Source organism: Solanum dulcamara, chromosome 5, assembly GCF_947179165.1.
Source record: "Solanum dulcamara chromosome 5, daSolDulc1.2, whole genome shotgun sequence".
In the NCBI taxonomy this organism is placed as follows: Eukaryota; Viridiplantae; Streptophyta; class Magnoliopsida; order Solanales; family Solanaceae; genus Solanum; species Solanum dulcamara.
Genome location: NC_077241.1, coordinates 67,808,374 through 67,824,998, shown reverse-complemented (window position 1 = coordinate 67,824,998; position 16,625 = coordinate 67,808,374). Strand labels below are relative to the sequence as shown.

The window sequence follows — 16,625 nt, the reverse complement described above, 5'->3', positions numbered from 1 at the left end:
TAATATCATACCATTTTTTAAATCCGAAATCGATATTATTACATTAATGACGTTATTTCTAATATAATTTTTGGATATTTGATATGAAATTTGTAGGAATTTGATTTTATTAGCTAGTTTTTGACTTGTGGTCAAATTTTATTTTTTACATTAATAAATGACTACATTTGAAAGATGACTCAACCATCAAAGTTTGATAGAAAAAAACAAAAGGTATTGCATCATCAGTTGCTTGACCCGTTGAGCCGACGCTGCCAATAGATATAACGCGCACATTTGAGTTGAACTCCACCAACCAAATAAAGAATTACAAAAAAAGGGATCATATTCTCCACTATAAATAACCATAATTATCCTAAAGTCTTTTCATACAATATCCCATAACAAAAAGAAACCTTCTTCCTATTCTTTTCAACAATATTTCCTTGCCTTAATATTTCATATATCTAATTCACCACACGACCATGGCTCCTGCTCCTCAACTACCAACTCTATCTGAAACAATAACCACAGAAATCCCATCATCGGAAAATAACAACAACGTTACGATCACCGGAAAGATATACACACGAGTTCGTCTCGCTACAAAATCTGATCTGTCCCATATATACCAATTGTTTTATCAAATTCATGCATACCATAACTTTACTCATTTATACAAAGCTACTGAGTCCTCTTTAGGTAACTTGCTTTTTAAGGAAAATCCTCTTCCCCTTTTCTACGGGCCATCTGTACTATTACTCGAAGTCTCCCCTACCCCTTTTACCGAACCCAAAAATAACACGGACGAAGGGTTCAAGCCTGTCCTTACAACGTTCGACCTTAAATTCCCCGTTGTGGAAGAACAAGTTGAGGAGTTCAGGTCCAAATATGATGATGGTAACCATAAGAGTGATGCTTACATCGCGGGATATGCTTTCTTTTACGCGAATTATTCATGCTTCAATGACAAGCCCGGATTCTATTTCGAGAGCCTTTACTTCAGAGAGAGTTATAGAAAGTTAGGAATGGGGAAATTGTTGTTTGGAACAGTTTCCTCCATTGCTGCAAACAATGGATTCGTATCGGTGGATGGAATAGTCGCAGTTTGGAATAAGAAGTCATATGATTTTTACATAAATATGGGAGTTGAAATTTTTGATGAGTTTAGGTATGGAAAGTTGCATGGTGAAAATCTCCAAAAGTATGCTGATAACAAGGAGAAAACTGACGAAGAGAGCTGTTAGTGTAGTTCTTTTTTCATGCTTAATTGTGCAATTTATCGATTTCTATTTGTAATTTTGTAAAATCAGAAGGCTCATTACATTTGTATTTGAATTTTTTTAATTGGTAAGTAATTATCATTTTAAACTGCCCCTATTCAATTTATATGATCATCTTTAATAAAAAAAAAGTAGGAATGTTGAATACTGAGACACGCCGTTTGGATTAAATTATAAGTTGTTTTTAATTTTTTTTTTGAGTGTTTGATTAGTCAACTTAAAGTTATTTTATGCTTAAAATAAGCGCAAAAAATAATTGGATTTGTTTGACTTAACTTATTTAAAAAATAAATTGGGTTACCCCGTATTTTATTTTTAACTTATAATAAGCAGTTTTCACAAGCAGCTTAAAAAAACTTATCCAAACAGGCCTTTGAATGAGGAGAAAGTTAGAAATTTTATTTTGAAAATTAGAAAAATTATTAAGAATAAAATAGTAAAATAATTAATCAAATGAAAAGTCATAAATTGGGAATGATACTTTTAATTTATTTTAACTCATAAATATTTTGATATAATATTTATCAAACACTTTTATAAGCTAAAGAACACTTATATATCAGTTTGATTAGTCTATAAACTTAACCAGAACACTTTTTTAATTCTTTTTTCTTCCATTTTTTTCTCTTTCTTCTTCAATTTTCATTACTCCAACCCTTTGCTCCCTTCTCTATCAGTCCTCTAACGTAGCCGCCATCTGATCTGTCAATCATTCGACAATCATCGCCTTTGTAATAACATCACCTCCACTATTTATATTGCCAAATCAATAATTAAAATTAATAAATCACTATCAAATTTTAATTGAAAATGAATAAATCTCTAATGTATCATCTCCTTTCTAATAGTGTTACAATAATGATGCAGCGGAACTCCATTACGAAATTATAGTATTCTCTAACTAACTGAATAATCATAATAAATCGAAATTTCTTAATAGCCATGCTAAAGAACTCAATAGCATATATTAGGTGTTCAGAACAGTGATTCCTCGTAGAAAGAGGCTCACGTTTTTTTTTTTTGAATAAATAGAGGATAAAATAGGAAAAGGGAACAAAGAGGAGCAAGAAGACAAGAAAAAAATGACAAAAAATGGTTGAAGTAAATGGGTCTTCTCAGTTCAAGAAGATAAAGAAACGGTAAATGGATTTTTAAAATTGGGTGAAGAAGATAATGGAAAAGAAAGAATCAATACAAGAAAAGAAGAGAAAATAGTACTTTTCCTTAAATAAATGCTGAAATAAATATTCTTTTATTTTTTGACTTGGCTCACTCGCCAATTAAAAAGTAGGATCATGTCACGTAGATATAATAAATCAATTTTAAATAAAAACGAGGAGGTAATAGGATTCCCGCAAAATTTAATGTCTTTTTAAAAAATATGTATTATACTAGGGGGGTATTTTCTCTTATTAAAATCATATATTATCCAGTATCCAACGTATATTGACATGACTAATCGGATTTGTGCTAAATAAATTCATCAGAGGAATAAAGCTACAAGATATTTTAAAGAAAAATTATTTATAGACACATCTTTATTTATCATATTTTTTATTATTTTTTATAATTTTAAAATATTTCAAAAAAAATTTCTTTTAATTCATAACCCAATTCCATTAAATACAGTGCTTCTCTCTCCTCCAAACCCATGTCTCCCTCTTCTTTTTTTCACTCTCCCAATTTCTTTCTATTTTCACTCCATAATCTTAGAGTTAATTACAAGTTTGAAATTCAAATTAGTTCTCTCTTCTCAATAGGTAGATTTTCCTTTTCTTTGACTTACAGATCGTATTAATTTTTTTTTGCATATTCAAAGTCTTGATACATATAGATGATGTTTCTTCTTTTAGCATTAGTATTATCCAGTTAAATGTAGCTAACATTGATCGTGTTTATGATTCTGATGACGATGATTGGCTGAAAACAGATCCAAACAAGTTCACGATCAGTTGCATCAATTAGCAATGGCGAATCTGAATGTTGATAAAGAGAAGTCGAAGAAGTATGTATCTTCTTCTTCTAAATTTAATGTGGGAAAAAAACCCAAAAAGGAGTAGAAAAGCTGAATATTGTAATTTTATGAAAAAACCTTTCTTTACTAAAGGTTTTGATTTATAATGTATCTAGTGGTTTTTTACTTTTTAAATCATGTATAATCTGTATTTTTCAGTGTTATGATACATTGCAACTTATAATGTAATGTATCATGTTTGCATATTATTTTTAATACATAATCCTAAGTTTTTGAATCATAAATTTTCATGTATCATGTGTATGGTTCTGTACTAGATACATACTTCTTCAAATGGAAGTAAAAGTTGATAATGGCTACATTCAACTAGTATCATTCACAAACTTAGGGTTATTTTTGATACATAACCCTAAGTGTGTCAATCCTGAAATTCTATATATCATATGTACGGTTCTTTACTAGATACATAAATACCGCAAAATTAAGTACAAGTTAGTACAAGATACATTCAACTAATATCAATCACAAACGTAGGATTATCATAAAATTATATGTATCATTTGTATTGTTCTATACTTGACACACAATTGTTTCAAATAGGGGAATTTTCGCATATAGCCACTCAAAAATATCTTAATTATGCTCTATATCTATAGTTTGCTAATTACAATTCGTAGCTATAGTTGTAGCATTGTTTGTATAATTTGGGCAATATTTATATATATTTGTATAATTCGCTATTTAATTCACAGTTTTTGTATAATGTTTGTATATTTCACTATACAATTCATGCAAAACATTTGTATAATTCTCTATACAATTTGTAGTATTTGTATATTTCGCTATACAATTCGATTCACGCACATCGTTTGTATAAATAATGAGAATTATTCAAAACTCAATTGTATAATCACGCGAATTATACAAAACTCAAACTGTAGTTACATCTAGATGTTTGCCGTGAGCCATAATTAATTCAAACTATAACTATATTAGTTAATTAACTAGTATATATTTGTTTATCCGCGGAATTTTACTTTCAAATATAATTAAAAGTTTGTAACAAATACATTCATCTAGTACTGGAATCATAAAATTCTATGTATGATTTTGTAATTGATAAATAACTGTTGCAAATTTAAGTATAATTTAGTACTGGATACATTCATGTAGTATTATTCACAAACTTAGAGTTATTCTTGATACATAACCTTAGGTCAGTGAATCATAAAATTTTATGTATCATTTGTATGGTTCTGTATTTGATACATAACTACTGCAAATGTAAGTACACGTTTCGTTGATGCAAGGCATGAAGTATGTGATCAAAGAACTTTCATCTTTTGGGATAAGTTGGGAAAAGAGAATTTAGGAAAACTGGAAAGAAAAAATGTATGAAGAAGAAAATTTGTTACGATTTGGGATAGATTGGGGTGAAGAAAATTTAAAATTTGAATTGTTGGAAGTTCCTAAAGTTTTGAGAGAGATTGATATCAATTTGTTTTGAGTGATTTGTGGAACTGACATTTAATTTTATCTTTAATTTCCTTTATAAATATAAAGCCAAGTTATCTAATGTATCACAATTAATGTATTCGAATGTGATAAATTTAAAGGAATTTTTGTAAATTAAAAGGATAGGGCTATAATATAATTTGCTCCTTATACTATGAGATTTATGTAAGTTATACATATTTTAAATATATATATATATATATATTATTAAAATTTTCACTTATAAACAGTAAATTTATTTTAAAAGAGTTTTTTCTAAAATTCTACGAAAGTATATATATATACATAATGTCATGTTCTAACTTCTATTTGTGCCTCTTACTTGACATTTTAAAAAAGAAATATCAAAATTTAATCGAAATGTACTAATACTATGAGACGGATTCAAAAAGTATAATTTTTTATTACACAAAATAAAATAAACAAAAATTAAATTATATAAAATAAAATAATCAAATGCTGAAAAACATAAGTAATATAGAACAAGACTTATGTTGAAATGGGGGCGGGAAGACATGGATGAACTTGAATATAGTTAAGAATTTAGAGAGAAGATTGAAGCATTTCCATTTCACCTTTTGGGAGAAGAAGCCAACGTTTTGAGAAGGGAAATAGTAAAGTAAAAGTTCACCTACCCACATTTTAATACACACACTAACAACCACACAAATCTTAGTAGGGCCCACACTAACTACTAACTAATTATACACTTACACAACCAACTACACAATATACACAATACACCACTAACTACTAACTAACTAATTAGGAGAATTAGGAAAATATATCAATACTCCCCCTCAAGTTGGAGGGTGCATGATGTCCAACACTCCCAACTTGTCCATCAAATAGGCATGTTGTTGTCTGCTCAGTCCCTTTGTCATAAGGTCTGCTTGTTGATCATTTATCTTCACAAATGTCGCCTTGATGATACCTTCCTTTATCTTGTCCCTTATGAAGTGACAATCGATTTCAATGTGTTTCGTTCTCTCATGGTAAACTGGATTAGCTACTAGTTGAATCGCTGCCTTGCTATCATTCCAAACAACTACTGGCTGATGAACTTCCACTCCAAGTTCACTGAACAGACCCAACAGCCAAGTAATCTCTGCAACAACAACTGTCATGCTTCTATATTCAGCCTCAACTGAGCTTTTGGATACTGTTTGTTGCTTCTTTGACTTCCAAGAGATAAGAGACTCTCCAAACTTAACAGCATAGCCTGTGATAGATCTTCTTGTGTTGGGGCAAGCTGCCCAATCTGAGTCACACCAACAAGTGATCTCTTGTGAAGGTTTTGCTCTGAAAATAAGGCCCTGTCCTGGTGCATTTTTCAGGTATCTGACCACTCTAATAGCTGCTTCCCAATGTGATGTCTTAGGCTCTTGCATAAATTGACTCAATGTTTGGACTGCAAAGCTGATGTCTGGCCTGGTTATGGTGACATACAATAGTCTTCCTATCAGCCTTTGATATTTTGAGACTTCTTCCAAAGCTTCATCTCTTTCAGCTCCAACAGCTTTATCATATTCCACAGTGGTCAACTTTCTTCCAGATTCTAGTGGTGTAACAACTGGTTTGGCACCTCCTAGGCCTATTTCTGATATCAGCTCCAGTGTGTACTTCCTTTGATTAAGAATGATGCTATGTTGTGATCTCAGAACTTCTATGCCAAGAAAATATTTGAGTTCTCCCAAGTCCTTCACTCTGAAGTCATGTTGCAGAATCTATTTTGCTGCTTCTATGAGGCTACTGCTATCTCCAGTGATGAGAAGATCATCCACATATACAAGTATTATGACAATATTGTTACCTGACTTTCTTGTGAAGAGTGAGTAGTCATGAAGGCTTTGTGTGAACCCTGCAGATATCAGTGCATCAGTCAACTTGATGTTCCATTGTCTTGATGCCTGTTTGAGGCCATACAGGGACTTCAACAACCTGCTCACTTTGGTCTCCCCCTGTCTCTTGAACCCTTCTGGTAGCTCCATATATACTTCTTTATAAAGATCTTCTTGCAAGAAAGCATTGTATACATCCATTTGATGAAGTTTCCATCCTTTTGAGGCTGCAGTGAAATCACTGATCTCACAGTGACCATCTTTGCCACTAGGAGAAGGTTTCATGATAATCAAGGCCTTTCTTTTGACTCTATCCTTTTGCCACCAACCTTACCTTGAATCTTTGTACTTCTCCACTTGCTTTATATTTGATCTTATAAACCCATTTAGAGCCAACTGCATTTTTACCACTTGGAAGATCAACAAACTTCCAAGTATGATTATCCTCAAGGGATCTCCTGCTGCATAGCTTTTAACCATCTTGCATCCCTTGAAGCCTCCTTAAAATTTTTTGGTTCAGTTAAGGCAGAGAATTTTGCTAAATAACTTCTATAGTTCTCTGATGTTCCTGCATATGTTAGATATTTGCTGATAGAATAGATGTGATCCTGATTGGTGTTGACAACATAATCATTCAACTATCCAGGTTGCTTGGTTGATCTGATTGGTCTGTTGCCAGTAACAAAAAGAGTAGCCCTGTCATGTTAAAATGGATGTTCAGCTGTTTGCAATAGTTCAACTGCAACAACCTCAGCATCCATAATGTCTGTATCTGTAGTAGCATCACCATCATCATTGCCAGCTGAGTGTTCATCTGAGTGTGCCTCCCTTGCTGCTACTGATGGAGGCTGGCAAATGTGGGCAGGAATAAGGGAATCATATAGAGGCTCAACATGGCTCAGTTGAAGGAATGTGCTCTCCTCTAAGTCTGCAAGTTTGCTAAAAGGAAAGTCAGTCTCATGAAACACCACATCCCTGCTAACAAAAAATTTGTTAGTAGATAAGTCAAGCACAATGTAGCCCTTTTGTGTTTCTGAAAAACTCATAAATACAGTCTCCTTGGCTCTATGAGCAAATTTGTCAGATCTGGGCAATGTAGATATAAAGCATAAGCAGCCAGGTACCCTTAGATGATCAAGGGATGCCTTGCTGTGATGCAGCAATTCATAAGGAATACATCCCTTCAGAACACTAGATGGCAACTTGTTCATAAGGAAAACTGCAGTTTTTACACAAAAACCCCAGTACTTTGTTGGAAATGCTGCTTGAAATTTAATGGCTCTTGCCATCTCCAAGATCTGCTTGTGCTTCCTCTCAACTACCCCATTTTGTTGAGGTGTATAAGGACAGCTGCTTTGATGGATGCTTCCTAAACTCTGCAACAACTCACAACTTTGAGAGTTAAAGAATTCAGTGCCATTGTCAGACCTAATGGTCTTAACTTTGCAATTAAGCTGAGTATTCACAAGGACAAGGAATTGCTTCAAAACTACAATTACTTCAGCCTTTGGCTGCAACAAATAAACCCAAGTATATCTGGTATGATCATCAACAATAGTGAGAAAATAATTCTTTTTGTCAAAAGTGGGAGTTTTATAAGGACCCTACAAATCTAGGTGCAATAGTTCAAAAGGCTGATTTGCTCTAGAAATGCTTATAGGAAATTGTAGTCTGGTTTGCTTTGCTAATGGACATATTCTACAATTGTTATGTACATTGCTGCCAATCTTATTTTGGAATTCTGCCATAGTCTTCATGAAGGATGGCCCAGTCTTCTATGCCACAAGCTGCACCTTTCATCAGCATTTGCTAGGTAGACTTGCCTTATATCTTCTATGCTTTGTTCATTTGAGTCTTCAGTTGTCCTTTGAAAAATGTACAATCCTCCTTGCAGTCTACCAATCCCCTTCACCCTGCCACTGTATAGATCCTGAAAGATGTAGTGATCAGGGAAAAAATTGACTGAGCAACATAGCTCTTTGGTTAATTGTGATACTGATAATAGATTGTATTTAAAATCAGGCACAAACAACACATTTGTGATTCTCTCCTGGCCAAATAGTTCTACACTTCCTTTGTGTGTGATTGGCACTGTGCTTTCATTTGGCAGGTGCATCCTTACTCCTTTACTATTTTGCAGGCTATGAATATCCTTCAGAATTTGGTCATTTGCAGTAACATGATGAGAGGCTCCGGAATCAACTATCTAGTCACACCCTTCTAGTTGGGACATCAAAGAAGTCACAATACCTGTCATATGTGCTTGATACTTCTCAAATGTGCTGTCCTGATGCTTGTATTGAATCTCTGAGTTATGATGATTGAGCTTGCCATCACCTCTTCTGTTGTTGTCATCAGCATACTGTTCATCCTTGCCTGCATATCTCCTTTGGAAGCAATCTGCATTATTAGCCATCGCAGCATGTGTTTCTTTTCTCCATCCTTCATTGTTATCCCTCCTGTACCTTTCTCTGTATCTATCCTTCCTCCATCCATCACGATGGTTGTTATCCTTCCTGTAGACATCATAGGCACCTTCCCCTTTTTTGTTGGCTTTGCCATCCCTTTTTGAAGGATAGCCAATAAGCTTGTAGCATTCCTTCTTTGTATGGTTTCGCACATCACAATTCTCACAATACATTGAATTATTTCTCTTATAGTTATCATTCCTTTTGGCTTGCATTGCTATGGGATTAGATCTTTCAACACTTACTTGTTGACTTTCATCCTGCACAATTAGAGCATAGGCTTGATTCACAGATGGTGCATTTGACTTTATTAAGATCTGTCGCTTAGCTTGGTCATATGCTTCTTTCAAACCGCTCAAGAATTGCATTAACCTCTCCTCTTGTAGATACTCAATATAGTCCCTACACTTTGGACAGCCACAGTTTGGAGAAGGAGCTATTAAATCAGATTCACTCCACAACTCCTTCAATTTGGAGAAATACACTGACACTGGACTTGTTCCCTGTTTGAGATTTGTAATGGTTGTGTGTACTTGAAAGATTCTTACTCGATTTACCTTGTCAAAACTTTCCTTCAAATCCTCCCAGACTAAATGTGTATTTGATGCATATACGATTCCGCTCAATAGATTCTCTGATACTGTGTTCATAATCCACGAAAGCACAATCGCATTCATCGTCTCCCACTGTTCATGAAATGATTCATCGAATGATTCCTTCGTGCATGTACCGGTCACGAACCCTAACTTCTTCTTAGCTAGAAGGGATATCCTCATGGCTCGACTCCACACTCTATAGTTTTCAGATCCGGTGAGTTTCACCGGTGCCAATACACATCCTGATGTGTCCGATGGATGTACATACAAAGGATGGTCGTGTTCTATGACTATCTTCTCATTTGATGTTTGTGGTTGTGAACGGTCACCCATGGTTGTTCAGCTCCGAGCTTCAGCTTCGTCTGCAATGGTAGAGCTTCAGCTTCAACGGCGAGTTCCTCAATCGATGACCCGCTCTGATACCATGTTGAAATGGGGGCTGGAAGACATGGATGAACTTGAATCTAGTTAAGAATTTAGAGAGAAGATTGAAGCATTTCCATTTCACCTTTTGGGAGCAGAAGCCAACGTTTTGAGAAGGGAAAGAGTAAAGTAAAAGTTCACCTACCCACATTTTAATACACACACTAACAGTCACACAAAACTTAGTAGGGCCCACACTAACTACTAACTAATTATACACTTACACAACCAACTACACAATATACACAATACACCACTAACTACTAACTAACTAATTAGGAGAATTAGGAGAATATATCAATAACTTATAGACAAAGATATGGAGAGTAAAAATGTAGATATCATCTTATTCATATGTTTTCAAGTGTCACCTACAATGGTGAAAGATAACCCTATTTATAAGTTGAGAAATCACTCCAAAAGTCACTATATTAAAATGCTCAAATCAATGGATACATTCTTATCCAAAATGATTTATAGAACATAAGAAATATGTATATATGAATATAAGAATATCATGTATTAACTAAATGAAACTAAATCCACACATTCAATGAATTTATAACAACAAAAAATTAGTACGGACAATGTAAATTTTTTAAAAATAACTGATTAAAGCGTGCCATTAACACCCCAACTAGAATTGTCGTTTTCTTAAAACATTCAACAAATTTGCGTGATTGGCTTAATTTCCATTTACAGAAACACATGTTTCCTGGAAAATTTATGAGAAATTTCACTTAAGAAGAAAATATTTTTTTCTCTAAACCATGCTCCTTTTCAGTATGAATATATGTGGGTTCTCATACATATTGTCCTTATTGAGCTTTCGTGCATTTGGTAAACATTATATTGTCAATGTTGACGACTTGATTTGTCTTTAGTTTCAAGCCGCATATATGTAATCAATAGAATTTTTATCCATATATATTGCTAAAATTGTCAACATTTAATTTTTTGGAAGAATTATCGGTTTCTTCGTATATGTTAACATTTGTAAAATAAGAAGTTGGTGAAAGTCGTCCGTATTCTCACAAAGTCAACATTTTTATGAAACTTTGCATGGTTCTATCACTTACGCACCCACTTGTTTCTTCTCTATACGTTGAAACTTCATGAATTATTTATAAAATTAAATTAAATTTGAATTTCATGTTTCTGAAATATGAAGTTCTATAATGAAATCATTTTATGACTCAGCCTGGGCATCCAGTCCTGACTCTAGAAAATCTGTTACTGGTTATATTCTTCTACTTGGGGCCAACCCTATTAGTTGAAAGTATAAAAAGTAGGAGAACTTTTCTCTATCTTTAGCTGAGGCAGAGTACAGATCCGTTAGGAAGGTGGTTGATGAACTAGTATTATTACAAAGATTGTTTGATGAACTCACAGTTACCTCTGCAGGTCCTTATCATGTGCTTTGTGACAGCCAGTCTGCTCTACACATTGCATGAAATTCTGTTTTCCATGAGAATACCAAACACATCGAAATAGATTGTTATTTTATTCGAACCAATCTTCAGGAAGGCCTCATTATTTTACACTATGTTGGCACTGATCAGAAACTGGCTGACATCCTCACTAAGGCCCTAATTGGAGTTAAACATTCTAGTATGTTGTCCAAGTTGGCTGTAATTACATCACCTCCAACTTTAGGGCGGGGGTGGAGGAGTATTGAGATCATCACACATAGCATGAAGCTCTACCAGAGGAGTTAGTTACAAATATGTTAGAGAGTTAGTTAAAGTTGTTAGCTAGTTGATCAGTTAGATTTTTTTTGTATTGCCGGCTATAAATTGTTCAATCAAGTTTGTTGAGGTAGTTAGGATAGATATTTTTCATCCTTGTATAAATAGGTAGCTTGTATTCATTTTACATTCACTAGTTCACAATATATGGAACTGAGGCAGTTTCTCCTCTTTTCTCTTGTTTGGTGCATTGGTGAGATTGGATGTTCACCATTAATGGTGATCTTGAAGCTTCAGTCCAAGCTTGAGTAGCTGGATTTCACAATATCTGATACAATTGTTATTTGGGACATCACACATGTCTTTTTTCCTTGCCATATTAGATATGTATCTTTTCTGAAAAATTCGTTTCTTCGGTGTTCAAGGTAAGGATAACGATTTCACTGTGCATCAAAAAATCAAAATTTTATTAAATAAATTTAAAATAACATTTTGAGGATGAAATGCTTGGTGTTTAACTCTCTAGTTTTTGGATCAACTTACATGATAGAGCATAAGTGTTTAATTGAAAAAAATTAGCAGTTGGCAGTTCGTTTCTGTCTTGGTATTGCTGAATGTTGGCTGCCTGCTGCATTTTAAACTTTACATAATTGTTGATTGTTGAATGTTGTTGTCTTGCTGTTGGTGGACTGCAGGTTAAAATTATTGATTTTGTTTTCATCTAAAAATCATTTTAAGAATATCAAATCAAATCGAATTGAAATAAAAAAAATCAAACAAAATCGAACTAGTTCAATTAAATATTCGATAGACAATTTTTCAAAATCCAACGGCCACCCCTAGTTTCTTTGATATTCCATTATTTTACATAATTTTCCGATCCATTCCGAGCTAGCAAGGGAAACCTCCAAACTTAAAAAAAGAGCTATATATAGTATAATTTTTGTTAAAAAAAAAAGTTTTGAAAACTCCAAAATTCGTACGTAATGCTCATCTATCAATTTTATCATCATAGGGTCATTTGCACAAATATCTTTATTTTAAGGTGATATTTAATTTTTATCTCGAAGATTTATTTTTTATATTTTTTATTTTTAAACACTTTAAATAATAAATAAGTGGTCAAATATATTTCTAACATCAAAATAACAAATAATTTCTTTTTTTCATATCTTGCCGATGAGCAAGTTATAAGATAAGTATATCTCCTCTAGTGAGATGCATCACTATCAATGACATCTTTCAAGTTCTCCTAATTCACCACCTTTTACACAATAACAAAAATAATTCTAGAGAGTTTGTTTCTAAAATTCTTCGGAAGTATATATACAAAATATCATGATCTAATAATTTTTACTTGACTCTTAAATGATGTTTTTTAAAAATTACCAAAAAATATTGAACCATACCAATACAAAAAAAATAATCAATATTATGAGAAAATTTCAAAATTCTATCTTTTTTTGGTTAAACAAAACAAAATAATCAAAAATTAGTATGTATCATATAAATTTTAAAAAATAACTGATTGAACCGTACTATTATCAATTTGATACCCCTACTAAAATTATCGTTGTCTTAAAATATTCAACAAATTAGTGTGATTGACTTTCTATTTACGGAAACATATGTTCCTGGCAAATTCATAAATAAAGTTCATATTCTAAGATGAAAATAATTTTCTCCGGTTTTCTCTAAACCATATTCCTTTTCAGTGTGAATATATACGTATTCTTATAATACGTTATCTTGTTGAACTTTATCATGCAGTAAACATTATATTGTCAATGTTGACGACTTTATTTGACTTTTACACCTTATTTATGTAATCCATAGAATATTAATCCATATTGCTGAACTTTGTCAACATTTGATTTTTGAAGATCATCGGCTCCTTCGTAGTTGTTAACATTTGTATAATAAAAAGTTGGTGAGTCTTTTTTCGTACAAAGTTAACATTTTTTTTTATGTTAAGAATTGTCAGTTTGTTAGTACAATGTTAACATTTTTGTGATATTTTTTTTGCATGTCCAGCTAAGCTAAAACCTACTCCCACATATTGTTTTCTATATTTCTCCATTGTTTCACAGTATAGAAGGAACATCTTTAGTAATTAGAATTTAACGAGGCTTCAAAGAAATTGGAAAAAATGGACAAATAAAAATACCTTTACACTGTTAATCAAGTTGTAGCAGCAATTTAATAACTATTCAGTGTTAAGCCATATTTTAATAAGAAAACAAATTTCAACAAAAGTATCTAAGTTAAAAAATGGAAAAACACCAAAAACATTTATCAGTTGTAATTTCATGAATTATTTATAAAATTAAACTGATTAAAATTTGATTTTGAATCATTTCTGAAATTTGAAATTTAATTAAATTTTTACATTTAAAATGGGAACGTTGATTTGAGTAATTAATTTACTTTTTGGAGTTTCACTTATCAAAGTTTAACTCCAATTGTACGATATATAAAATGGAATTGTTCCGTCCAAATTTTTTATTGTTATTAAAAAGTAGTTAGTCATCATTACATAAAAATTGGTGGCCAAATTTTGATGGATATATAACTCAAAAAAATATCATCCTAACTATTATTATAAAAACAAAAATGTGACGAAAGGCCAAAGCAATTGCATCAATGACTTGACCCTTTAGGCTTTAGTCGACGCAGTCAATAGATATAGAACGCACGTTTGAGTTATTTCCACCAACTTTTTTTTTAATTCGTTGGAACCCATTTCCACCAACCTCACTAACCAAATAATGAATTAAAAAAAGGACCAAATTCTCCACTATAAATAACCATTATCATCCTAAATTCTTTTTATACAATATCTCATTCAACATTTCTTTGCCCTTAATTCTTTTATCTCAAACCTCATTTCTCTCAAATTTAACTTGACAATAATATCCCATGGCTCCTGCTCCTCAACTACCAACTCTATCTGAAACAATAACCACAGAAATCCCATCATCGGAAAATAACAACAACGTTACGATCACCGGAAAGATATACACACGAGTTCGTCTCGCTACAAAATCTGATCTGTCCCATATATACCAATTGTTTTATCAAATTCATGCATACCATAACTTTACTCATTTATACAAAGCTACTGAGTCCTCTTTAGGTAACTTGCTTTTTAAGGAAAATCCTCTTCCCCTTTTCTACGGGCCATCTGTACTATTACTCGAAGTCTCCCCTACCCCTTTTACCGAACCCAAAAATAACACGGACGAAGGGTTCAAGCCTGTCCTTACAACGTTCGACCTTAAATTCCCCGTTGTGGAAGAACAAGTTGAGGAGTTCAGGTCCAAATATGATGATGGTAACCATAAGAGTGATGCTTACATCGCGGGATATGCTTTCTTTTACGCGAATTATTCATGCTTCAATGACAAGCCCGGATTCTATTTCGAGAGCCTTTACTTCAGAGAGAGTTATAGAAAGTTAGGAATGGGGAAATTGTTGTTTGGAACAGTTTCCTCCATTGCTGCAAACAATGGATTCGTATCGGTGGATGGAATAGTCGCAGTTTGGAATAAGAAGTCATATGATTTTTACATAAATATGGGAGTTGAAATTTTTGATGAGTTTAGGTATGGAAAGTTGCATGGTGAAAATCTCCAAAAGTATGCTGATAACAAGGAGAAAATTGACGAAGAGAGCTGTTAGTGTAGTTCTTTTTTCATGCTTAATTGTGCAATTTATCGATTTCTATTTGTAATTTTGTAAAAGCAGAATGCTCATTACATTTGTATTTGAAATTTTTTAATTGGTAAGTAATTATCATTTTAAACTGCCCCTATTCAATTTATATGATCATCTTTAAAAAAAAAAAATAGGAATGTTGAATAGTGAGACCCGCCATTTGGATTAGCTTATAAGTTATTTTCAACTTTTTTGAGTGTTTGATTAGTTAACTTAAAGTCATTTTGTACTTAAAATAAGTTTAAAAATAATTGGATTTGTTTGACTTAATTTATGTAAAAAATAAATTGGGTTAACCCATATTTTATTTTTAACTTATAATAAGCAGTTTTCAGCTTACAAGCCGCTTAAAAAAACTTATCCAAACAGGCCTTTGAATGAAGAGAAAGTTAGAAATTTTATTTTGAAAATTAGAAAAATTATTAAGAATAAAATAGTAAAATAATTAATCAAATGAAAAGTCATAAATTGGGAATGATACTTTTAATTTATTTTAACTCATAAATATTTTGATATAATATTTATCAAACACTTTTATAAGCTAAAGAACACTTATATATCAGTTTGATTAGTCTATAAACTTAACCAGAACACTTTTTTAATTCTTTTTTCTTCCATTTTTTTCTCTTTCTTCTTCAATTTTCATTACTCCAACCCTTTGCTCCCTTCTCTATCAGTCCTCTAACGTAGCCGCCATCTGATCTGTCAATCATTCGACAATCATCGCCTTTGTAATAACATCACCTCCACTATTTATATTGCCAAATCAATAATTAAAATTAATAAATCACTATCAAATTTTAATTGAAAATGAATAAATCTCTAATGTATCATCTCCTTTCTAATAGTGTTACAATAATGATGCAGCGGAACTCCATTACGAAATTATAGTATTCTCTAACTAACTGAATAATCATAATAAATCGAAATTTCTTAATAGCCATGCTAAAGAACTCAATAGCATATATTAGGTGTTCAGAACAGTGATTCCTCGTAGAAAGAGGCTCACGTTTTTTTTTTTTGAATAAATAGAGGATAAAATAGGAAAAGGGAACAAAGAGGAGCAAGAAGACAAGAAAAAAATGACAAAAAATGGTTGAAGTAAATGGGTCTTCTCAGTTCAAGAAGATAAAGAAACGG

The 16,625-nt window shown here is 32.4% G+C and overlaps 2 protein-coding genes across 2 annotated transcripts; both read left to right on the top strand.

Moving 5' to 3' along the window:
• The first annotated feature begins 363 nt into the window (after positions 1–363).
• On the top strand, positions 364–1,413 carry LOC129889449 (tyramine N-feruloyltransferase 4/11-like). Its single transcript, XM_055964744.1, has one exon. It carries the CDS (start codon positions 465–467, stop codon positions 1,224–1,226), a length of 762 nt encoding a protein of 253 aa, XP_055820719.1. The 5' UTR covers positions 364–464; the 3' UTR covers positions 1,227–1,413.
• A 13,200-nt stretch (positions 1,414–14,613) lies between these two features.
• On the top strand, positions 14,614–15,591 carry LOC129888411 (tyramine N-feruloyltransferase 4/11-like). The gene has a single exon (XM_055963393.1). It carries the CDS (start codon positions 14,688–14,690, stop codon positions 15,447–15,449), a length of 762 nt encoding a protein of 253 aa, XP_055819368.1. The 5' UTR covers positions 14,614–14,687; the 3' UTR covers positions 15,450–15,591.
• Positions 15,592–16,625: the final 1,034 nt, after the last annotated feature.